This window comes from Schistocerca serialis, chromosome 3, assembly GCF_023864345.2.
Source record: "Schistocerca serialis cubense isolate TAMUIC-IGC-003099 chromosome 3, iqSchSeri2.2, whole genome shotgun sequence".
NCBI lineage: Eukaryota > Metazoa > Arthropoda > Insecta > Orthoptera > Acrididae > Schistocerca > Schistocerca serialis.
In genome coordinates, this window is record NC_064640.1 from 746,105,464 (window position 1) to 746,131,161 (window position 25,698).

The 25,698-nt window shown below is 45.8% G+C and overlaps 1 protein-coding gene across 1 annotated transcript in view; it reads left to right on the top strand.

The window, feature by feature from the left end:
* Positions 1-6,622: 6,622 nt before the first annotated feature.
* Positions 6,623-25,698, top strand: part of LOC126471193 (tubulin beta chain-like) — a 99,663-nt gene continuing 80,587 nt past the window's right edge. The window contains exon 1 of the mRNA XM_050099305.1: positions 6,623-6,679. Within this exon, the coding sequence (XP_049955262.1) occupies positions 6,623-6,679 (57 nt within the window). The remainder of the gene's footprint in view (positions 6,680-25,698) is intronic.

A 25,698-nucleotide genomic window follows, 5' to 3' on the forward strand; every position in this document is an offset into this window, starting at 1 on the left:
GAATTCAAGATAAGAGAAATTGGGATCGAACAAAGACACATGGACAGAAGTTTTTCCCTCGCCTCATTTGTGAGTGGAGTACGTATATAAATGTAGAAAGGTGCAGATATACCTTCATATTTCGTATATGAGTAGCATCATATCGTCAGAAAATTCAGAAGCTAAGCATGACTACAGTGGTCGGTGTGCAACATTCATATCAATTAAATAATAGTCAAGATATGTATTTCTAGTTTGCTAGTTAAAGCGTAGATACCACAAATTCTTCATGCCTAGGTGATACGTCTGTAAGGAGGTTATTGTCCGGTATTTTCCCCATTACGGATATTGCATTTATTTTGCTTCAATAAATTTTTTTTGCCAACAATATAGTAGTACTACTACATACAACAGTATATGATATACTGTGATCCTTCCTTAATAATAAATTAGTGAGCGTGGAAGTTGTGTAATAAAGACAACCTTGCAAGACTAGACTTACAATCTCGTCTCTTATTTAAACTTTACTGAAGGAGGAACATTGCTTTTATACTAGCACATGGTTTGTTTTGAGTGATTACTTTTCAAGTGTCACGCAAACGGCTTTAGAATCCTGGTGTTTGTCCTGCAGATTTGAATTTTCCTTGTAAAACCATGTTTTGTGACACACATTGGTTACCTTTTTCTGCTCCTCAGAAACTGAAATGATCAGTTGAAAGCAACACTAAGTATTTTAGCTTGTTGCTGTATCAGGAACTATAAAATCTATCGCTGTCGCTGTTGATGGATCTTAACTAAAACAAGTTTTACCTAATCAGAAAATGTGTTTTCCCGACACATAATGCTACAATTTCTTTCACCTGAAGATTCAGACGTTCGCTTTGCCGCTTATACTTTTCCTTAGTAATGTGTTACGTCCGTGTGCGCGCTTCTCTAACAAAAAACAAAAAAAAGGCTAAAGACCCCAGAAAACGCACCAAGTTATCGGCTGACCAACCAATTTCGTGGCAACCTACGCACGTCCCGATCGATTTCACTGAGGGATTACAGCGCTGCCCTGTTTCTATCGCTGATAGCGAATAGGTTGTGGTAAGTTCATAAGGTCATGTTAAACAAGATGCCGCCCGATTATACACAGAAACAAAAACTGGGTTTTGCGTTGGCTGCTTCAGAGGTAAGAATGCCAAAAAAGTCGAAAGAAGCTATGGGCAAAGAAGTGGCTAATGCATAGAATGTGATTCACCGACACTCTGCTACGTTAGGAGATGAGAGCCAATGATTTGCATAATTACATAAGAAAAGATGGAACATGCTTTTAGGAGCTGCTGAACATCATCAAACTATTCTTAAAGGGAAAGAATACAGTCATGACAGGGGCTGTAGGCTGCGAAGAGAGACTGTTAACTACATTTCGGTTTCTAACCACAAGCAGGAGCTACGATGATCTCAAATTCAATGCAGTTGTAACACCACAATTATTATTTAAAATGATACCCGAAACCTGCAATGTGATTTATAGTTGTATGAAGAAATACATCGCGCTAAAGCAAAGAAATATAAAATATTCAGGTGAAAGTTATTAATTTATACAGATATGTAGAATAAAAGACGTTCCTGCAAGATTAACGAATTCGTTTCAGATTAGAAGAAAGGAAAACTACAGATTTCGCAATGTCTAAAATCAAACAAATACAACAGAAACAAAATAATGAAGCATTTAGCAACAGTTATTACTGTAAAAGAAGTCACAGACATCGCTGACATCGCTCTTCATAGCAGAAGGCTTGGATATAGGTTGAACTTTTTAACACTTCTAACAACAAATTTATCTCATGAATACAAGATCTAATTTATATATATTTACATTTTTAGATTTACTCTCTGTTAAGCATCGTAAATAAAACCTAAAAATCGAAATACAGGCGGTCGAGGGGCTTTTATTCGTAAAATGTATACTATAGTTCCGTTACTTTCTCCATGTGTTATATGAAACCGTTCTCCATTCGTTAAAAGTGAAACGAGTGCTTAATTTCTTGCATTGCTATTGGTATAATCCTAACACGACGTGTCCTACAAACATCTGCAGTCTTTAAATTTCATCAGAAACTGCCATTAAACTTTTGTCCCCATCGCAATCCGTCGGTTATGTTAGAAAAGCATTTAATTCCGCGCACATTGACAAAAGACGAACTTTTGTCGGGAGGTTGGCACGACAACGCTACGAAATGAAGTTGGGGGGAGGGGCAGGAGTGTCTGCTGTCGAGCGATCATACCCAAGCAACAACTCGTCAAGAAAAGTCGGTCGGTTGGTGCTTTTTCCCTTTTTTTTTTTCTTTAGTAATTTTCAATTCCCCCGGAAGGGGGCGGGCTGGCAGCAGCTTAGTACGCTGCTCTACAGCCTACAGACTTTTTTAAAAACGGAAGAAGAAAAGAAACACGAAAAACAGGCGATAAAACGGTGACTTAAAGTGTAAAATGGCGGAAAAATGCGGAATGCTGTCGGTTGGTGCGTGTGTAGGGCCCTTAAATACCCTATAGCGGTCAGTGTATACCCAACAGCGCGACAGGCCAAGTACTGCGGCCGCCGGCAGGTTGGCCATACTTTCCCTATAGGCGCCTACATACGCTCCAAATTCATCGGCCGACCGACCGACCAATTTCGTGGCAGCCTACAGACGTGCCGACTGATTACACTCAGCGGAGCGATTACAGCGAAACCCTGTTGTTTTGATTTGTTTATCTTAAGTTCATTGAGTGTATATTCTACAAGATCCCGCTCGGTTTTAGAGAAGCACAGAAACAGGGGTTTGCCTTGGTAGATTTAGAGGTAACAAGATAAAAAAAAATCCGAGAGAAAGCTCTGGGTGAAGAAGTGGCTAATGCAAGGAAAAAAATTCGCCTCGTCCTGTTACTTAAGGGGATACGGAATCGGATTTTGGGTTAAAAAATCGAATTTTTTTTATTGGCGTATTATATTCTGCCATGATTCCTCTTTAAAATGACGTATCATACATAGCTCTACTACAATTATAACTATTTTATTTTTATATATTTGTGAGATCGGGTATTGCGCTTTAGTTATACACGTCTCTCGTGGCTGACCATGAACTTTTTGGCAGTGCCTTTAAAGTGACATGAATTCAAATATCCCGGTTTCCAGCGACTATTTATACACTAGTTGCCCGAAAATGTTTCTCTCTGGTTTCCTCAAGTTACTCTTTGACTTTGTGGCGGGACTGTTTTGTAAACAGTGTGTTATAAGAAAGTAGTTGTTGTTGAGTTATTTCGTATTTAGTGCTTCATTTTTCGCAGTGAAAATGCCTAGAGCTAAAGCAAAAGTATTTAAAAAGCGTGTGAACTGGCAAAAGAAAAGAAATAATGATTCATTAGCAAAGCAAAGCAGTTCATCATCATCACTGTTGGAAAATGTGAATCCACTTATTACTGATTTGCCGAACGAACTTAGACCAAATGAAACCAGTGCTTCTCATAAAAAACTAAGAGATTTGGAAGAGAAATATAATTTACTTGATAGAGGGAATGAAGTTTTTGAACTCATTGATACGAATATATTGTGTGAAGCTCTTGAAAACAGTTTGTGCTGCAAAAAATGTCATGGAAACGTTTCTCTGAAAGTAGAATCCCATGTTGGCCTGGCTGCCCAGTTTAATTTAATATGCAGTGTTTGTAAATACAGCTGTAAGTTTCCAAGTTCGGTTTCAGTAACTGTAAATAATGGATACAAGAAAACTGAACTTTATAGTGTAAATATTAGGTTAGTTTATGGATTGCGAGCAATTGGTAAGGGCAAAGCAGCTGGTGATATGCTATGTGGTGTTCTAAATCTTCCAAGTGCACCTTCAAAGTTTGAAGCTTACAATTATGTACTAGGATCTGCAGTTGAAGATGTAGCACAGAAGTCAATGCAGGTTGCTGTGGAAGAAGCAGTGGAAGAAAATGACGGCAGTCGTGACCTCACAGTGGCGTTTGATGGCAAGTGGCAGAAAAGGGGCCACACCTCCAACAATGGTGTTGTAACAGCAACTAGTGTTGATACTGGCAAGGTTATTGATGTTGCAATAATGTCTAAATACTGTAGGTGCACAGGCAGGCTGAAAAATGAACACAGTGATGACTGTATTGCTAATTATTATGGTAGTAGTGGTGGCATGGAGGTTGCTGGGGTGAAGAAAATTTTTCATCGCTCTTCACAGTGGTATAATGTTCGCTATGTCAAATATCTGGGAGATGGTGACTCTAAAGCATTCAAAGAAGTTTTGGAAAGCAAACCATATGGGAACAGTGTAAATATAAGCAAACTTGAATGTATAGGACATGTGCAGAAGAGAATGGGTGCCAGGCTGAGAAGGTTAAAATCAGTTATGAAAGGGAAAAAACTAGATGATGGGAAAACCTTGGATGGCAGAGGAAGATTGACTGATTCCATAATAGACCACATTCAGAACTGCTATGGCCTTGCAATCAGGCAAAATACAGGCAATCTTGAAGAAATGAGGAGAGCTATATGGGCTTTATATTTCCACACCGCATCCACGGACGAGCATCCACAACATGGTTTGTGCCCCAAAGGTGAAAACAGCTGGTGTAAATACAATAGGGGACTAACAACAGGAGAGAAATACATTCACCACCACAGTCTACCATCAGCCATCATGGCAGAAATAAAGCCCATTTTCAGAGATCTGGCTGACAGAAGTCTTCTGATGAAATGTCTTCACGGAAAAACGCAGAACCCCAACGAGTGCTTGAATAGTGTGATATGGCATCGTCTCCCAAAAACAGTGTTTGTCGGAATTAATACACTACATTTTGGTGTGTATGATGCTGTGGCAACCTTCAATCTTGGAAATATAACTAAATGCCAGGTCCTTCAAAAGTTGGGTATGTGTGTTGGTTCCCGTACGGTATGTGCTATGTTCTTTTTAGATCAGCACAGACTAAGGCATGCTGATAATATAATCAAGACATTAGTGAAAAAAGCAAGACAGGTGCAGAGGGGTGCCAAAAGAAGACTTGAAGATGATTATGAAGACTGTGAAGGGGGTATTAGCTACGGATCAGGAATGTTTTAATCTTCTTTCTCCGTTTCCCGTAAGTTTACTTTTTACTTCATCTAGGAACATTATCTCAGGTACTGGTCAACCTAGAAGTCTGAAATTTTTATGACGTAGTGACATAGGTCCCTATTACATACTGAAACAACGATTTTTTAATTACTTGATTTACAAAAGACTTAGGGGTGATAGTCTAGTAAAAAGCGATGGAAAAAATTTACTTAAAAATAAATGTACAATATCTCTGTAAGAAAATACTTTGACAATAAACTGTTGTTTCAGTATTGTTGTAACATATGAATGCACATACAGTAAAATTTTTACCTCTCTGTCTCCAGTAGTTTGTGAGAAAATGTTCCCTATAGTAGGCATATTTTAACATTGCGGGGATAGGTGATTCCGTATCCCCTTAAGGAGCTGATGATTTTCGTAATAATCTAAGAATGCATGAATCATGCGCTTCAGAGCTGTTGAACATCATCAAACAATTCTTACCGAAAAAGAATAGTCATGAGAGAGGCTATAAGCTGCGAGGTGAGCCTCTTAGCTACATTACGATTTCTAGCCGTTGGCAGAAGTTAAGAGAACCTCAAATTCAATGCTCTTATATCCCCACGAGTATTAACTAAAATTATTCCTGAAACTTACAATAAAAGACTTTCACCTAATTTATTTATGTATGTAACATAAAAGATGACCGGCAAGTAAGAGAAACTCACTTCAAATCCGAATAACAAGGACCACACATGTTGTCGCGCACAACACCTAATATACACAACAGATACATAAGAAACGAAGCATTTAGCGACTGTTATAACTGTAAGAAAGTCACACACTTTGATTTTCATAGAAGAGGCCTTGGATATAGACTGGACTTTTTTAACACTTACAACAATGAAGCAAATATAATATATAAATTAAAGTTCATTGAACGTCGATATTTCGGTTTTTAGCTTTTATTTCCGACAAGTACCGGAAATAAAACGTAAAAAGAGAAATACAAAAGATCGATGGACTTTTATTCTCTATATACGCCACACGAAACCATTATGGATTCGTTAAAAAAATGAAAAAAAGTGCTTCACTTCTTGCATATCTGTATTTCCTATACTCCTCGCATGACACGTCCCACAGACATCTGCAGCTATTAAATTTCTTCAGAAACACTGTCCTTATAGTGTCGTCCGTCTCGCACTCTGTCACGTATTTCAGAACAACATTTAATCCCACAAGCATTGTCAAAAGTAAGATTTTGTCGGGCAGTTGGCACTACAGCGGTACACACTGTACAGTTCGTTGGGTGGAGTGGAGTGTTCGGAAAGGTCGCTGGGGGCGGTCGGCTGTCTGGTGGTCCTTCCTGCCCGACATCCCGACAACAGGAAAGTTTGTCGGTCGGTCAGAACACCTATACACATCCAATTTGTCCGTCGGTGGATGTGCAGGAGCCGTATCAGAGCTTTGCCAGCCCTTAGCAGTTTGGCCGGCGTGTCTTCAGCCAGCAGTTGGTTTCCGGCATCGCCTCAATAGGAACTAAACCTGGAAGTGTTTGTTTACACAGCCACATAAGTATGCGGGAAATTCTGCACATACAGTGTGGTCAGTGTGGAAATCAAATCGGCAGCAAGGTAAGCCGGCTCAGAATTACATTTGAATTTTTCTTCACGGTCACTATGGGAGCAATACGTGGTGAGGTTGTCGTACATTCCTCGGTTCCTCAGTACATACTGGATTTTGGAAACCTTTTGTGGAGACTTTCGCGTTATAGTTGGCATCTACCTTAAACTGTATGCCAGGTCAGGGTTTCCAGTGTTCTCTCTCGGGGAGGAAAAAAAAAAAAAAAAAATCCCTGCGACCATTTGTGTTGCCCTGAAAGTTACTGAGCTGCGAGTTCGTGTTCATACTATTTACTGTAGCAGTATGGAAGACAGTTGGTTAAATTTTTAGCTAAAACCTGTCGACGAAACGAACATTACTGCATTTACTCATTCTGTACATTGGACGATGTAAGTTTGTGCTACTGCGTTTAGTAAACGTTGTTCGTTGGCATCCCGCTTTCAGATATACTACGTGCAAATAATGTATACCAATATCTCAGTACTAAGGTTTTGAAACGTCTTTTTTGCTACCGACCTGTGTAATGCAGTCAAATAATTTCCACCTACTTTTTAGATTCTCGTGGAAGCAGCTAATGTTGAAGCTCTCATGATTGGATGTGTAAAGATGTTTGTAACTAGTGCAAGGTTTCCAAGAGTGACAAATATAGTAAATTTCATGTTGCAGTGATAAATTTGAGTCGCTGTATCATATTAGCGAAAAACCACACCTGTTAAAGAAAAAAGGTCAAATGGTTTGTGTATGATTTGTTTAAAAGTAAGAAATAAACATCAATAATTCCCGAAGCTATGCGCAACAAATGAGGTGCTGATTGAGAATGCGCAATCCCTCTTATGGTATCTGAATGATTCTCTCATATTTTAAACCGAAGAATCGTTGCAACTCTTACACCTTCGGGCACAGATGATAGAACTGTTCAGGCCACATAACAAAAGGTTGCGCGGTCCACACAGTACACCAAATATCATAAAGTATTCAAATTCTAAGGTTCTAAGTCAGATGCGTACCTTTAAACTAGCAATCGGCTCCTCAGTTGCTATACATAATGCCGAGCGACATTAGAGAGGGTCGTCAAATGTGTATCTAACCTGTTTTATTTCTTACTTTTAAATTATTTGGCAAAACATTTGATACCGGTAGTTTTTCAAAAATTCTTAGTTTGTTGAGAAAGCATGGTCCTTTCTGCAGCGCATTTGCTTTCCAACTGTCTTGTCATCGAACTGTCTCGAATATAGTACGTGAGGTGAAGGAAACAGTTTTTCATACGTAAATATCACACCAATGCAGCTTTTAATACCTGAAAAAGCTATGACCTGAAGAGATTAACTTTTTGACACTCCATTTACATAACTATAAATAGTTAAAATTTCCTTCAAAGTTTTCGTAATTAGCCTTCAGCAGTAATTACGTGTGTGTGTGTGTGTGTGTGTGTGTGTGTGTGTGTGTGTACACTGGTCATTTTGATGCCCCATTCCATTCGTGTATTTCACCAAGAACTCGATATTATATAGTCCATATTTTCAAGTTGAATGTTTACTCTCATGTAACCGTTAGTGTATGTAACTAAGTTGCTCAAGCATCGGTGTTCAAACTATTACGTATTGCACTTCAGGTAAAGTTTATAAAATCAGAAATTTGCGTTAACAGCACAGTCTTTCGGGCTTAGTGATTTTTAACGATTTGTGGAATTTGGCGCATTACATATGGCAGAAAGGATGGTTTGTACACTGTAGGATTACCAGCAGGAAGGGCTAGTGGATTGCAAAAATTTTCTGGCAAGCCTCGTTCCGTAGCAGAAAATCCCCTTTCGCCTGCGATCACAGCTGTTTGTCACAGGCTCAGATCCGAAACTGAGTAAAACGAAATATTTAATCGAAACTATTAAATGATCTAATGGATTAATGAAGCTTCATTGAAAATTTTTCGAGTTAGGTTTCGCTAAATGACATCAAAAGTTTGTAGTGTGAACACAAGACAGTAACAGGAAGTACGTTATGGAAACTTCAGTCTCCATTACCTAGCTTAATCATGTCTCAATAGATCTGTGAGTAAACTACCCATCCTGACATGGGTATGAGCCGATGTAAAAGTAACGGACATAGGTAACCGGACAGTTTAGAATACTGGTTCCCGAGTAATAATTAGGACGTTCATCGAAAAGCTTTACTGTTTTCCACTAAGTGGAGTTTCTCCACCTTGTAGGCCTAATTTAGAAACTAATCTCAGAATTTTTCTTTCCCAAAGAAAGCAGGTGTTGACAGATGTGAAAATTACCGAACTATCAGTTTAATAAGTCACAGCTGCAAAATATTAACGCGAATTCTTTACAGACGAATGGAAAAACTGGTAAAGCCGACCTCTGGGAAGATAAGTTTGGATTCCGTAGAAATATTGGGACACGCGAGGCAATACTGACCTTACGACTTATCTTAGAAGAAAGATTAAGGAAAGGGAAACCTACGTTTCTAGCATTTGTAGATTTAGAGAAAGCTTTTGACAATGTTGACTGGAATACTCTCGTTCAAATTCTAAAGGTGGCAGGGGTACAATACAGGGAGCGAAAGGTTATTTACAATTTGTACAGAAACCAGATGGCAGTAATAAGAGTCGAGGGACATGAAAGGGAAGCAGTGGTTGGGAAGGAAGTGAGACAGGGTTGTAGGCTCTCCCCGATGCTATTCAATCTGTATATTGAGCAAGCAGTACAGGAAACAAAAGAAAAATTCGGAGTAGGTATTAAAATCCATGGAGAAGAAATAAAAGCTTTGAGGTTCGCCGATGACATTGTAATTCTGTCGGGGACAGCAAAGGGCTTGGAAGAGCAGTTTAACGGAATGGACAGTGTCTTGAAAGGAGGATATAAGATGAACATCAACAAAAGCAAAACGAGGATAATGGAAACTAGTCGAATTAAGTCTGGTGATGCTGAGGGAATTAGATTAGTAAATGAGACACTGAAAGTAGTAAAGGAGTTTTGCAATTTGGGGAGCAAAATAACTGATGATGGCCGAAGTAGAGAGGATATAAAATGTAGACTGGCAATGGCAAGGAAAGCGTTTCTAAAGAAGAGAAATTTGTTAACATAAAGTATAGATTTAAGTGTCAGGAAGTCGTTTCTGAAGGTATTTGTATGGAGTGTAGACATGTATGGAAGTGAAACATAGACGATAAATAGTCTGGACAAGAAGAAAATAGCTTTCAAAATGTGGTGCTACAGAAGAATGCTGAAGATTAGATGGGTAGATCACATAACTAATGAGGAGGTATTGAATAGAATTGGGGAGAAGAGGAATTTGTGGCATAACTTGACAAGAAGAAGGGACCGAATGGTAGGACATGTTCTGAGGCATCAGGTGATCACAAATTTAGCATTGGAGGGCAGCGTGGAGGGTAAAAATCGTAGAGGGAGACCAAGAGACGAATACACTAAGCAGATTCAGAAGGATGTAGGTTGCAGTAAGTACTGGGAGATGAAGCAGATAGCACAGGATAGAGTAGCATGGAGAGCTGCATCAAACAGGTCTCAGGACTGAAGACAACATTTTTTTACTTCTAAAACGAGGAGATATAGATTAATTTTCCGCGAAGTAATATTTTCACTGCTGGGAATATACTGCATGTCGTGCTAGAAGTAAAAATGATAATATTCTGTTGGCATTTGACGTATTAAACAGGGTGAAGTAGAAAGGCATGTGGGCCGTCGGTCATGGGTGCGGAGTGGACAGTGTTCAGTGGCTAGATGTCGCCAAAACGAGAAATATTTTTATCCGTGACTTTTTATCCTGTCAGCTCTTCCAGGTTAATGTCGAAAGAGCGGCCAGTTGGGTCAATACCTTCATATGCTCTGATATTTTCAGTTAGCAGTGCCCCTTTACCACTGCACTAGAAGACGCAGTCGTTAGTGTCTGTCAGTTCGGATGACAATATGTAATGTTTATCTATCCCCAGATGGACGTTTCCATTATCATGAACTGTTAGTGGCACAGCTCCCTGTCCCCTTCCTCTTGTTGGGGGACTTTAATGCCCATAATCCCCAGTGGGCTAGCGACGCTGTCTCTCACAAAGTACTAGAACACCACCTTTAAGAATTGGACGTCTGCCTACTCAACACCGCAGCTGCAACCCATTTCCGTGTGGCCCACAGAACGTTTTCAGCTATTGATCTCGCAGTTCGCAGCCCGAGTATCTTACCCCTGATTGAGTGGCACGCCCAAGGCGATCTTCGTGACCGCGACCATTTTGTTATTGTTCTGTCTCCGCTCGGACATCTAGAACATGTTCCACGTTGGTCGCTTAGGAAAGCTAATTGGCAGGCTTTCTCCTCTGCAGCCACTTTTGTAGCTAGTCGTGTGATGAATATCGACAAATTGGTACAGGATACTATTGATACTACTAATCATGCTACAGCAGCAGCGATATACTTCTCCGGCTCATCCCGACGACCACCGGTGCAATGGTGGTCTCAAGATACAGCCACAGCTATCAGGGGACACCGCTTTAACAACACATGCGCAATCCCTCTATGAATGGTTTAACAACATTCAAGAGACTGCGTGCGAAATGCGGTTTTTAATAAGGAAAAGGGAGCTGTCGTGTTGGGAGCAATATGCCTCAACTACGTGATCCTGCACCCCATCGTCCCAAGTATGAACGAAACTCCGCCGCACTTGGGGCCATCCATCACCCATGGCAGTTCCTGGCATCCTTGTCAATGGTAACATCTGCACTGATCCCGTGGTACTTGCCGAATGTTTTGTAGCACACTTTGGTGAAGTTTCCGCTTGCAGTAAATACCATCCTCATTTCCTGGCCCGGAAACACCTTACTGTGTGCCGCCCGCTATCTTTCCATGCACGTGGCTCTCTATTGTACAATGTCCCTTTTAGTGAACGGGAGATTCGCAGTGCTTTGGCAGTGTGTCGCAATATGGGACCTGGACGCAACAAAATTGACAGCTAAATGCTCAAACATATTCATGCCGACAGCATGAAACATATCCTCTGGCTTTTTAATTGCAATTGGCAGAAAGAAATATTTCCCTCCCATTTACGGTAAAGTATTTTTATTCCTGTCCCGAAACTGGGTAAGGACCCACATATTTTAACTAATTACCGACCATTCTCTTTAGCGAATGGGCTGTGTAAGCTATTCAAACAAATTGTCAGGGGCCATCATTGTTGGTGCCTTGAAGTCTGAGGGCATATACAGATTCCAAAGCGTTTCTGGTCCACCATAGATCACCTGGTTCGTTTGGAATCGGCAATGCGCAATGCTTTCACGTATCGCCAACATCTGATAGCTGTGTTCTTTGACCTACAGAAGGCATCCTATACCACCTGGGTGACATCACACTGCATTAGTGGAGTTTATGGGCCAATTTACCCATTTTTATGCAGACTTTCCTATCTTTTTTTTGTCCAAATAGACTCGACTGTTAGCAACCACTATGTGCAGGAAACTGGAGTCCCTCAGGGATCGGTTCTGAACGTAACGATGTTTGCTATCGCCATCAGTGGTATTGTAAGTGCAGTGGGCCCCACAGCTCCTCTGTCACTGTACATGGATCTCTGCCTGCGCTATGCCTCTGCGTCACTGTGCACCCCTGAGCGCCAGCTTCAGGGGGCTGTCTGGAGAGTCCATGACTGGGTCCTGAAACACAGCCACCAATATTCCCCTGCACAATCACTAGTTATGCATTTTTGACTACAAATTGTGCACCCACACCCAGAAATTTATTTTGGTGACCAGTTGCTAGAAATGCCAATTCGTAGGTATTTCGACTACACGCTAACTTGGCCCTCGCATGTCAGCCAGCTTAACTTGCATTAAGAAGCTGAATGCTCTCCGTTTTCTTAGTCAATCCTCATAGGGCGCGGACCGTACAGTTCTTCTGAGGTTTTACAAAGCACTTATTTATCCTGCTTGGACTATGGATGTGTTGCCTGTGGGTCGGCAGCGTTGTTGGTACTGAGCTTGCTGGAGGCTGTTAACCACGCTGGCTAGCGGTTGGCCTTCCATACGAGCCCTGTGGAAGCCGGTATCACACCACAGTGGGTTAAAAGACAGTAGCTTCTGGCAAGTTACACAGTCACGGTCTATGAGATGCCTACCCACCCATGTCACTCAACACTGTTCCACAATCCCCACAGGAGACTCGTCACTCTTCAGCGGATTCGTGCTTGGCTACCACGGGGCCCCAGCCTCTGCAACATTTTTCCCTTCCGTATAGTGTGTCTGTCGTCCTGCTATTCTTTCCCCTCCCCCTCCCCCCCCTCCCCCCCCCGGGAAATACGTCTGGGGAATTCTTTACAATGTTCTGCATTCTGTCGCTGGTGTACGAACAGTCTCACCTTTATTTTTGGCTCCCTTTTCCTTTCTTTGTTTCCCTTCTCTCGTTCCTCCGCTTCAGCGTTAGAGAATGCTCTTTTTTCTTTTTCCTCCCTGTGCTCTTCTGAAGGCTCACCCACGGATCTGACACATAACGGATAATTAGGTAACGTGTAATTCAAAGCCCAGATCGACAGGTAGGGTTCACATGTACCGCCTGGTACAGGCCAGGCACAGGGAGGGGTAATTGCCTGAGCTGCAACCTTCCCAAATTGCAGATTAGTCGCTGTGTCAGATGTTCAGGAGGTGTGACCTGAGGTGTGAACAATCGTCTAAGGCGGGTGCTCCCCCTTGTGGAGGGAGCTCCTAGTTGGAACGAGCGCACCATCGGAGACGCTGCCAACCATGGGGATATTCTTGCAATGAGTCACTCATCTTCCCAATCAACGTCTACAAAACCCGTAAACGTAATGAAGCTATTGATTCGAAGACCCTTCCTGCTGCACTACAGTTTCTTGTGGTCTCACGTACTGAAGACGGTCAGTCCTTCGCCACGGTCAATCCGTTTATTACTGAGGAAGGTGTTGATGCAATTGCTGGCCCTGCGAAATCCTGCTCTCGTTTACAAACTGGCACTTTGCTTTTGGAGACGGCTTCAGATTCTCAAATACAGCTACTGCTTGCTGCCTCGCTTCACCACAGCTACCCTGTTGATGTCAAGGCCAACAGAGCTTTGAATTCTTCCTGTGGTGTAACTAACACCAGGCTGTTCGACGGTCTAACCGAGTCCGAAATACAGTCTTACCTTTCTGGTCAGGCTGTCATCGCCATCCATTGTGTAATGAAAAAGGTAGATTATTCCTTAGAGCCCACGCATACTCTTTTCCTCACCTTTGATAGAGTGGTGCTGCCGTCAAAGATGAAAGCAGGCTATGAAATTACCACAGTCCGGCCATACATTCAGAACCCGATGTGCTGCTGCCAGTGTCATCGTTTTAACCACACTAGAATATCTTGTTGACACCAGCCTAATGTGTAACCTGTGGCAGGGATACACACGAGGACGATTGTCCACCTCCTCTTCCCCACTGTATCAACTGAATGGCAGCCATGCCGCCTCATCTCTGGATTGTCCCATGTACCTAGATGAGTGGGTTGTCAAAGAGGGTCAGGTAATGGAAAAAGTGCCTTACCTAGTAGATCGCAAGTTACTGGCTAGTCGTAAACCCTGTGTTCTCCAGTCTGGCACCTACAGTTCTGTTCTTCTTACCCTCGATCCATGAAGGACATGGCCACGCAAACATGCGACCTGAAATTCGGCTCTGAGGTTGTGAAGTCGCCCAGTGTCAAGGTGGCATCGCCATCCCCCCCCCCCCCCCCGTCCTGCTGTGCAACAAATGGTCAAATTCTCGCCTCAAGGGGCGAAGCGGCAAACTACACAACCAGTAGGCAGGAAAAGACAGAAGTAGTACTCTCATGACGACTTCCTCCGTCCCTCCAGCCAAACACTCGAGACTTTCTCTAATCAGAAAGGCTCGAAGAAGTCCGCCAAAGGGAAACAGTCTTCTCCTTCGCCAACTTGAAGATTCTGTTCGATGGTGTCGCCACGTGGTACTTAGCCCAGCCGCCCTCCGTCTCGTCGGTGCGCACCACCAACCGTTTTACAGCATTTGACTCTACAGACCGACCGCACGAGCAAGCCGATGCTTCTGTGGACCTCGGGGAGCAGGATCCTTCTGCTCCTGTGCCCTGTAGTAGCGACTCCACACCGGCTATCACTCGGCAACCACCGAGTTTACACGCCTCCATCTCTTCCTCCCCAGCCGGCCGCGGTGGTCTCGCGGTTCTAGGCGCTCAGTCCGGAACCGCGCGACTGCTACGGTCGCAGGTTCGAATCCTGCCTCGGGCATGGATGTGTGTGATGTCCTTATGTTAGGTTTAAGTAGTTCTAAGTTCTAGGGGACTGATGACCACAGCAGTTAAGTCCCATAGTGCTCAGAGCCTCTTCCTCCCCATGAATGTCCTCCAATGGAACGTCCACGGCCTTTGGTCCCACAGAGGATTTACGGCTGCTTTTAGCATCGCAGCATTCCCATGTACACTATCAGGAAACGAAATTTCGCCCACACAACCGCTTTGAGCTTTCACGTTACTTACCGATTCGTTTCGACCTTCCCCTTGAGGTCGGCATTCCGTCCCATGGGGGTGTCATGCTGCTCTTATGAAATGATTCATAGTCAACCCATCTCCTTGACTACCTGTCTTCAAGCTGTTGCAGTTCGCCTTTTCCTTCCCTGCCTGTCTTTCTCCCTTGAACCATTTATGTACCTTCGTCCTCCGATGTCACCAGGACAGACTTCCTTCAGCTTATTTGGCAGCTGCCTCCACCGTTTTTGCTACTCGGTGACTCTAATGCGAATCATCCACTCTGGGATTCTCTCAGGACTTGTCAGAGAGGTGCCCTCTTTGCTGACCTTAACTAACTCATCCTCTTCTGCCTTAACACTGGAGCACCCACTTTCCTTTCTGACTCCTCGCACATCTATTCCCATTTGGACCTATACTTCTTCACTGCCCATTTTTCCTATCGTCTTGAATGGTCCGTTCTGACACTTTCTCGAGGGACCATTTCCTGTGTTCTCTCTGTTTGCTGACTCCTACCCTGTCCACATGCACCCCCCAATGGTAGCTTACTAAGGCGCTCTTCCCATTATCACCCTGCCTTCCTCCATTGGAAACGAAGAGGAGCTGGCTTGGGCGATACCCTTCTCTTCTACGAATCGTGAGTACTTCACTGCCGCCTTTACGATGAGGGGGCCAGATCATGCTCTCAGTTTATCCTGATCCTCTGCCCCAGGGCCAGACGCCATCCGCATTCAGATGTGTAGTAACTTTCTCTTACAGGGAAGCAATTTCTGCTTAACACATACAACTGCATCTGGGTAGAGGGCACATTTTCCAGACGCTGACCTGAAGCCACTGTCGTACCCATACCTAAGCCCAGCTAGGACAAAAATCTTCCTTCTAGCTACCGCCCCATCTCTCTTACCAGCTGCGTTTGCAAGGTGATGGAATGTACGATTCATGCCCGGCTGGTAATTTTGCTAGAGTCTCGCAATTTACTGACGAATGCACAGTGTGGATTTCGAGCACGACGTTCTGCAGTTGACCATCTAGTTACTATGTCCACCCGTGTCATGAATGGCTTTCTGCGGAAAACAGACACTGGCCGTGTTTTTTTTCCATTTGGAGAAGGCCTAGGACTCCTGCTGAAGTACTGGTATCCTCCATACTCTTTACACGTGGGGTTTCCGTGGGCACCTGCCATGTTTTCTTCAGGCATTTTTACAAGAGCGAGATTTCAGGGTGCGAGTGGGTTCTGCCTTGTTGGACACATTTATCCAGGAAAACAGTGTGCCTCAGGGTTCTGCCCTGAGTGTCGACCTCTTTGCTATTACTATTAACCCTATAATGGCCTGTCTCCCACTGGGCATCTCTGGCTCCCATTTTGTTGACGATTTTGCCATCTATTGCAGTTCTCCATGGACCTGTCTCACTGAGTGGCGTCTTCAGCGCTGTCTTGATCGTCTTTACTCCGGGAGCATCGACAATGGGTTTCGCTTTTCCACTGACAAGATAGTCTGTATGAATTACTGGCAGCGCAAATGGTTTCTCCCACCATCACTACATCTTGGGCGTCTTGCCCTCTTGGTCCTCCCATGTGTCTTATCTGGCAGCCCGCTTTACATGGTTCCTCAATGCCCTACGTGTTCTCAATGTTACTTCCTGGGGTGCCGATCGAACCATCCTACACTGTTTGTGCCAGTCCTTTGTCCGTTCGAAACTAGACTATGGGTGCTTTGTTTATGCATCTGTACACCCATATCTCTTAACCCGTCTCAACACCATCCATCATCATGGCATACATTTGGCCATGGGCGCCTTCTACACCAGCCCAGTTGAGAGTCCGTATACTGAAGCTGCTGAACTACTATTGTCCTGAATGAGATTTTCACTCTGCAGCTGATTGTGCGCTGATATGAAACTTCCTGACAGATTAACTGTGCTGGACCGAGACTCTAACTCAGGACCTTTGCCTGTCACGGGCAAGTGCTCTACCAACTGAGCTACCCAAGCACGACTCACACCCTGTCCTCACAGCTTTACTTCTGCCAGGTTCGCAGGCGAGCTTCTGTAACGTTTGGAAGGTAGGAGACAAGGAACTGGCAGAAAATCTGTGAGGATGGGGCGTGAGTCGTGCTTGGGTAGCTCAGTTGGTAGAGCACTTGCCCGCGAAAGGCAAAGGTCCCGAGTTCGAGTCGCGGTCCGGCACACCGTTTTAATCTGCCAGGAAGTTTCATACCACATTGCTGGAACTTCCTCCTCAGCTGGTATGCATGCCGTTTGTCTGCCATGCATGGCCACTCGTCCCATGCCTCCTTCTTTGATGATTCCTTTGGCCATCAGTATGGGGCTTGTCGTTTTTATCTGTTCCCTCCTGGAATCCACTTTCGGCACTTGCTACAGCGGTTTAACGTCACGCTACATGCACCTTTCCCGGTGGGTATGAACCCTTCACCACCTTGGCTTCGTGAAGTGGCCCCCTGTTAACCTTGGCCTTCGTTCTCTTCCTAAGGACACTACGGCAGCCTCGATCTATCGCCTCAAATTTCATGATCTTCGCATGAAACTTCGCCATAGTACTCTTGTCTACACTGATGGCTCTCGGACTGGCCATGGGGTCGGGTGTACCTTCGTCATTGGCACCTGTGTCTTTCGATATCAGCTTCTGGCACACTCCTCAGTCTTTACAGCCGAGCTCTTTGCTTTGTTTCAGGCCACGTAGTACATCTGGCGACACAGCCTTTTCAATTGCGACTCACTCAGTGCCCTCCAAAGGCTATGTGCACTGTACACTGCTCATCCCTTAGTGCAGCAGGTACAGGAAACCTGTCACTTGCTCACTGTTGTATAGCCAGTGTCCTGTTTCTGTGGGTCCCTAGTCATGTCGGTCTGCCAGGAAACGACGCTGCTGACGTAGCTACCAAGGCTGTGGTCCTTGTACCTCAGCCCGCGAGTACCTATATTCTCTTCGATGTTATCTGCGTTGCTGTCAGGAGCTGGAGTCCCTTTGGCATCTCCAATGGTCCTCTCTTCACGGGAATAAGCTTATTAAGCCTCTCCAAGCGCTTTGGACGACCACCTCTCGGCCCTCCCGCTGGGAGGAGATTATTTTAACTCGGCTGTGTATTGGGAACTGCCTTTCTAGCTATCGTCATTTGCTAAGTGGCGCTACCCCACCACTTTGTGAATATAGCGCCTAAATTTTAACTATCCGCCGCTTTCTCTTGAATGCCCTTTATAACAATTTACATTCCAGCTCGGGTTTGCCATCTGATTTGAGCCGTTTTAGCGAATGACCCGCGGGCGCAGTTGTTTTTGCGCTCTAAAGCAAAACACAACTGTTCCACAATCTGCAGTTCAGACTGTTTGTGCATAGCCCAAAACTGGAAAGACCAACTGGGATCCGACTCAGTTTTCCACTGAAGAACCTCCTACAGCGTCTGTTAGCCTCTGTTAGTCTGTGTTCTACAGCTCCCTCTAGACATCCCCCATGGGCCGTACTGTCTCCTGCGATAGGGATGGACCTCTGGTTGCCCCAAGGATGTTAATTCTACCCTTCTCAGACAAGTTTCTTTCAATCCTCCACTATTGTTTTAATTCAGTATGCATGTACACAAATGGATCGAAAGTTAACAAGAGTCGGTTACTTTTGCACATGCAGGTAGACATGAGAAAAACACACTGCCGAGTGCCTGCAGTGTATACCTTGTAAAGTTGATTGCTGTATCTCAGGCTTTCCAGTATGTCAAATGCCACGTCACGACGATATTTCTGATCTGTAGTGATTCCATGAGTTACTTAAAAGGCATAACCCTGTGCTCTCCCATAAATCATTTGGTCACAAATATCTGGAAGCTACCGCCTGACACATACGGCTCTGGACAGATGGTGAGCTTCATCTGGACGCCGAGCCACATAGGCATTCCAGCAAATGAACTCGCCCGACCATCTATCTAAATACGCAGCTACTGGAGATCAGCTTGACATCAGGATATCAGGCCCAGACGTCAGATTACAATTCCAAGGCAATAATTTGAGGCTCCGGGAATTGGAATGGCAGGCTACTACGACCCAAAACACGTTGAGAGCGATTGAAGGCTCCAGTAAGGCTCTCGGAAAGATGCCATTGTGTCGTGCCGACTACACATTGACCATACAACTCACCCACAAGTTCCTTCTGTGTCAGGATGGTGGTCCTCACTGCAGCTGCGGTAGCCTACTGACGATAGCGCATGTTCTTGATGCACCATTCTGGTTGATCTGCAGCACGGTCTCAGCTTGCCTATCTCACTACCTAAGGTGCTTATGGGTGATGTGCAACCACTGCCGAAGTGTTGCGTTTCCTGAGGGAGAGTGGATTTTATTCTAACATATAATACTCTTCCACTTCCAATGTTAAGAGCGGTTGTCGGGGCGACTGCCTTCCCCTTTGGCGGGTACCCATTGCGCAACCACAGATTACTTTCCCCCCAGGGGGTCCACAACTCTTTTGTGGATACGTGCGTGGCGAGCATGGGGCCCCGAGCTATTGCAACCTTCTTTCTCTCCAGGGCTGCATTTCCATTCCCCTCCGTGCTCCATTCCCCTCCGTGCTCCATTCCCCTCCGTGCTCCATTCCCCTCCGTGCTCCATTCCCCTCCGTGCTCCATTCCCCTCCGTGCTCCCCCCAGGGGGTCCACAACTCTTTTGTGGATACGTGTGTGGCGAGCACGGCGCCCCGAGCCATTGCAGCCTTCTTTCTCTCCCAGGCTGCATTTCTTTCCCTTCCCCTCCTTTCCCCTCCATGCTCCTTTCCCCTCGCCCTCTCCTCTCCCTCTATTGGTGTCCTTGCTTATGTTGGCCCCCGCTATCCTCCTGGTTCTGTTGGTTTTACACTCCGGCTTTGTTGCGTAATCATCTCCTCCTTTTGGCATTCCTTGGTCCCCCTCTGGGGTTTGACCTCCATTACAAAATTTCTCCTCCATAGTGTGAGCCATTTGGGGAAGAGCACCTTACCTAGTGTCTCTGACGTGTGCCCTCCTAGTACATTCCACCTTTTCTTTCACGTCGTTGTCAGATGCTAGGGTGCATAGCCAGCACGGTAGCCAGCCCATGTGGTGGGGTCGCTATGGACCCTTTTGGTTGAGCCCCCTGAACACACAGGGATCACACTTCTGATACCTGAGCTGTGACCTCCTCATGCATGCCTTGGAGTCGTTGCTCGTCATCCTGGAGCATCGGAACTCCCGGCAATGGCCGCTGTGCCAGACGGCTCTTGCTGTGGCTGTGTGGCGCCCGTGAGGAGAGCCCCTGATCGGAGTGGGTGGTATCAGGGCGGACACTATGCAAATGAAACGCATATGGGTCCAGAACTCTGGCCGTTCTTCTGCGGCCATCTCTCTGCATGGAACTGATTCTTCAAGTGCTGCTTCTCTTGCCCCTTCGGCCTTCCCTTCCATGGCTATCCCCCTGGGAAGGTCAGGCCTGTCAGCTATGGGCGAAACCTTTCCCCTTTCCCCTTTTACCTAGTTTGCACTCGGACTGATGGAGATACTTTCACGAGTACCACACCTTTATTCTTTGTGGAACATGTAGAAGACAAGTTTGATGAAGTGGACTCCCTGACCAAGATGCGGTCGGGTTCGTTGCTTATGAAAACTGCTTCAGCTGCCCAATCTGCGGCCCTTCATGCCTGTAAACATCCTGGCACAATTCCTGTGTCAATTACCCCCACCAGTCTCTAAATATGGTACAAGGTGTGATTTTTCACAGGGACCTCATCCTTCAAACTGATGAGGAACTTCGGGACAATCTTGGACAGCGGGGTGTTCACTTTGTTCGGCGTGTTCAGAAGGGTCCTAAAGACAATCACATTGATACTGGTGCCTTTATCCTGGCCTTTGAAGGGGATACCCTCCCTGAGAAAGTTAAGATTATGGTTTATCGATGTGATGTGAAGCTGTACATCCCACCTCCTATGAGGTGTTTTAAGTGCTTGCGTTTTGGACACATGTCTTCCCGCTGTTCACAGGCCCCTCTCTGTGGTGACTGTGGACGTCCACTCCATGAGGGGAGTCACTGTGTTCCTCCTCCTGTGTGTGTAAATTGTCATGGTAGCCATTCTCCACGTTCACCAGATTGCCCAGTATATAAGAAGGAAAAGAAGATAAAGGAGTATAAGTCCCTCAATCGTTTAACCTACACAGAAGCCCGTAAGAGATATACACGTCTTCACCCTGTGTCCATGACATCTAGTTACGCCTTGGTTACATCTTCACCCCTTCCTCAACCCCATCCCGGACCGCTCTCCTCCCCCACTTCCCTGCGGCTCCCACACCTTCTCCTCTGAGCGCTGCTCCCCCTCCCCAGCCAGAGAAGTGTCCCACTCCTTTGGCGTCTGCCGGTCAAGGGCGCCTCGCCTGGGATGCCCCTTCCCGGCACCTTCCAGGCCAAAGGTCTGCTGCCGCATGATGCCCGCGAGAACAGTGGTCTGTCGGCCCCCAGGTTGCCCGGTCTCTTTCTGTTCCTGATCTTGCTGCAGCTGGCTCCTTTATGCCACACAGCCCTCCTCGATCTCAGCCTGAGAAGAAGAAGAAACAAGTCCCGGGACAAAGAGCCTCTGGTGTCACCAGAGGTCCCTTCCCAGACTTTACAACCGGATTCTGACCTGTCGTTCATGGATGTCGCCCCCTCCTTGTCGGTGATAGGTGGGGACCCGGCGGTATGACTGGCTTTAGCGTGTTCAGCCCCCATTTAAATCATCGTTCTGTAGTTCTCGAATGGAACTGTAATGGATACTATCGTCACCTTCCGGAATTGAAAACCCTTCTTTCGTCTTACTCTGCAGCTTGTGTGGTTCTCCAGGAATCTCACTTTACTGATAACTCACCGACCCTCTGTGGGTTCTGTGTTTTCTGTCGAAATCTGGTCGGACCCCTGCGGGCTTCTGGTGGTGTTTGCATGTTGTTCTGTACAGACATTGCTAGCACGTGGATTCCTCTTCAAACTACATTGGAAGCAGTTGCTGTTAGGGTCCACCTAGACTCTGCGGTCACAGTTTGCAATCTTTATCTCCCTCCTGACAGGACTCTTACACCTGATGCCTTAACCACCCTTCTGCAGCAACTTCCTCCTCCCTTCCTCCTCCTTGGGGATTTTAATGCTCATCATCCTTTGTGGGGCAGTGCCTTTCCATCTAGACGAGGTCTTCTTATAGACCAATTTCTTGCAGACCATGACTTGCGCCCTCTTAATGATGGCTCCCTTCTCATTTCAGTGCCGGTCATGGTACCTTTTCTGCCATTGATCTTTCTCTTTCTTCTCCCTCTCTCCTCCCTTCATTACACTGGTCGCCACACGACGACCTTTGTGATAGTGACCATTTCCCGCTGATTATCTCGCTCCCTTCCCGCTCCCTGATGGACAGGTTACCTCGTTGGTCTTTCCAACACGCCGATTGGCCTCTATACACTGCACAGGTCGTGTTTTCTCCCTCTTTCTCGGGTTGTATTGATGATGTCCTATGTGACGTGTATAACGCGATTGTTCGCGCTTCTAACCTTGCTGTCCCGCGCTCATCTGGACCATTTCGTCGCCGGCAAGTCCCATGATGGAGTACGGCCATTGCCATCTGTGATCGCCGTCGAGCATTGCAACACTTTGAGGCACCCATCCGTAGCCAGCCTTACTACCTTTAAACGCCTCCGCGCTTATGCCCGTTATTTAATCAAACAGAGCAAGCAGATATGTTGGGAACGATTCGTTTCTACCCTTGGTTCTACTGTCCATCTGTCACGGGTATATTGTGGGGAAGGCGAGCCATAGGTTGCGTTTAATTGGCAGGACACTTAGAAGATGCAACAATCCACTAAAGAGACAGCTTACACTACTCGTTCGTCCTCTGTTAGAATATTGCTGCGCGGTGTGGGATCCTTACCAGGTGGGATTGATGGAGGTCATCGAAAGGGTGCAAAAAAGGGCAGCTCGTTTTATATTATCACGTAGTAGGGGAGAGAGTGTGGCAGATATGATACGCGAATTGGGATGGAAGTCATTACAGCAAAGACGTTTTTCGTCGCGGCGAGATCTATTTACGAAATTTGTCACCAACATTCTCTTCTGAATGCGAAAATTTTTTGTTGAGCCCAACCTACATAGGTAGGAATGATAATCAAAATAAAATAAGAGAACTCAGAGCTCGAACAGAAAGCTTTAGGTGTTCTTTTTTCCCGCGCGCTGTTCGCTAGTGGAATGGTAGAGAGATAGTATGATTGTGGTTCGGCGAACCCTCTGCCAAGCACTTAAATGTGAATTGTGGAGTAGTGATGTAGATGTATGGGCTCCACTTCGCTCTCTCCAAGGTTGCCATCGGCAGTCCACCCTCCCAGGCCTTCACCTCCCAGATGGCCTTTGTACGGACCCATTAGTTCTTGCAGAACATCTTGCGACCCATTTTGCAGTGGCATCAGCATCAGCCTCCTATCCAGATGCGTTCCTTCACCAGAAACAGCGGGCTGAAGCTTCCACCTTATGTTTTACCCCTTGTGAGTCAGAATCTTACAACGAACCTTTTACTGAATGGGAATTTCTTTCTGCTCTATCTTCTTCTCATGATACGGCCCCTGGCCCACATTCCATTCATAACCAACTGCTTCAACATCTCAGTGCTCCACAACAGCAACATGTTCATTGGGTGTTTAACAGTATCTGGCTCCAGGGTGACTTCCTTCTCAGTGGAGGGATAGCATTGTGGTTCCTGTCCTTAAGCCTGGTAAAAACCCCATATCTGTTGATAGCTATCGGCCAATTAGTTTGACCAATGTTGTTTGTAAGTTACTTGAACGGATGGTAGCCCGTCGGCTCAATTGGGTCCTCGAATCTCGGGATCTATTGTCCCCTTACCAGTGTGGCTTTCGAGAGGGACGGTCTCCAATCGATCATTTACTTCGCTTGGAATCCGCAGTTCGGCAGGCTTTTTCCCAGCGCCGCCATTTGGTTGTAGTGTTTTTTGACCTTCGCAAGGCCTATGACACGGCCTGGCGCCATCACATCTTACTTACCCTTCATCAGTGGGGTCTTCGGGACCCACTCCCGATTTTTATCCGCCAGTTCCTGTTCCATCGGTCATTCAGAGTTCGAGTTGGTACTGTTTTTAGTTCTCCACGGACCCAGGAGACGGGCATCCCACAGGGTTCTGTCTTGAGTGTCCTTTTCCTCATTGCTATCGATGGACTTGTGGCCTCTGTCGGTCCTTTGGTCGCCCCTGCCCTCTATGTGGATGATTTCTGCATTTGGGTTAGTTCCTCTTCGATTGCATCTGCAGAGTGGCAGCTCCAGGGAGCTATACGGCGTGCCACTGCATGGACCCTCTCACACGGGTTTCAATTATCTCCTCCAAAATCGCGAGTGGTCCACTTCTGTCGCCGTACTACGATCCACCCTGATCCAGAGCTCTATCTCGATGCCAAACGATTGCCTGTGGTCCCACAGTTTCGTCTCCTGGGTCTTCTTTTTGACAACAAGCTCACTTGGCTGCCCCATATCACTCCTGAAGGTAGGATGTTTCCATAAACTCAATGTCCTTCGCTTCCTTGCCCACTCCTCTTGGGGTGCGGACCGTTCCCTCCTTCTCCGTCTTTATCGTGCTCTAGTTCTGTCTCGCTTGGACTATGGTTGTCAAGTTTTGGTTCAGCTGCTCCTTCCACACTGCATGTGCTGGATCCAGTCCACCATCGTGGTATCCGTTTGGCTACCGGTGCCTTCCCTACTAGCCCTGTTGATAGTCTCCTGGTTGAAGCTGGGATCCCCCTCCCCCTTTCTGTTCGGCGGTCCCAGCTTCTGGTGTCTTATGCACTCGCTATCCGTTCCTCTCTCTCATGCTTCCTATTCTATCCTGTTCCCAGACCATTGACGTCGCCCACCCGACTCCCACCCTCGGGCGGGTTTACCGGTTGGGCTCAGCCTTGCGTCTCTTACCCGTGATTTTCAGCTTCCTTCTTTGTCCTGCCTTCCTCGCTCCCTCCCCTCCACCCACCCTTGGTTAGTTCCTCGGCCTCGAATTCGGATGGATCTCCGCCAAGGTCCAAAAGATTCCATTCACCCGGTGGTTTTCAGTTCCTTTTTCCGCCAAATTTTATGGGAGTTTCGGAATGCTCTTGTTTTTTACGCTGATGGCTCTAAATCTGCTGATGTGGAGTATGCCTTCACGTCCTCTGTCGGAACGGAAAATGATCTGCTGCCACCTACATGTGGGGTGTTTACTGCGGAATTGATGGCAATTTCCCAGGCCCTTACCTTTATTAAACAGTCCTAACACAACCGCGTTTTGTTATGTACGGACTCATTGAGTGGCCTTCTTGCTATTGACCGGTGTTTTTCGCGCCATCCCTTGGTCTCTGCCATCCATGACCATCTCGCTGATATTCACCGTGCTACTTGTTCCATTGACTTCCTTTGGGTCCCTGGCCATGTGGGTATCCCAGTTAATGAGCTCGCTGATCGTTTGGCTGGGGGAGCAGTCACTTAACCCCCCCCCCCCGTTTTCTGTAACCTCTCCTGTAGCGGATTTACAGCTTCACATCAAATCCCACTTCGCGCAGTC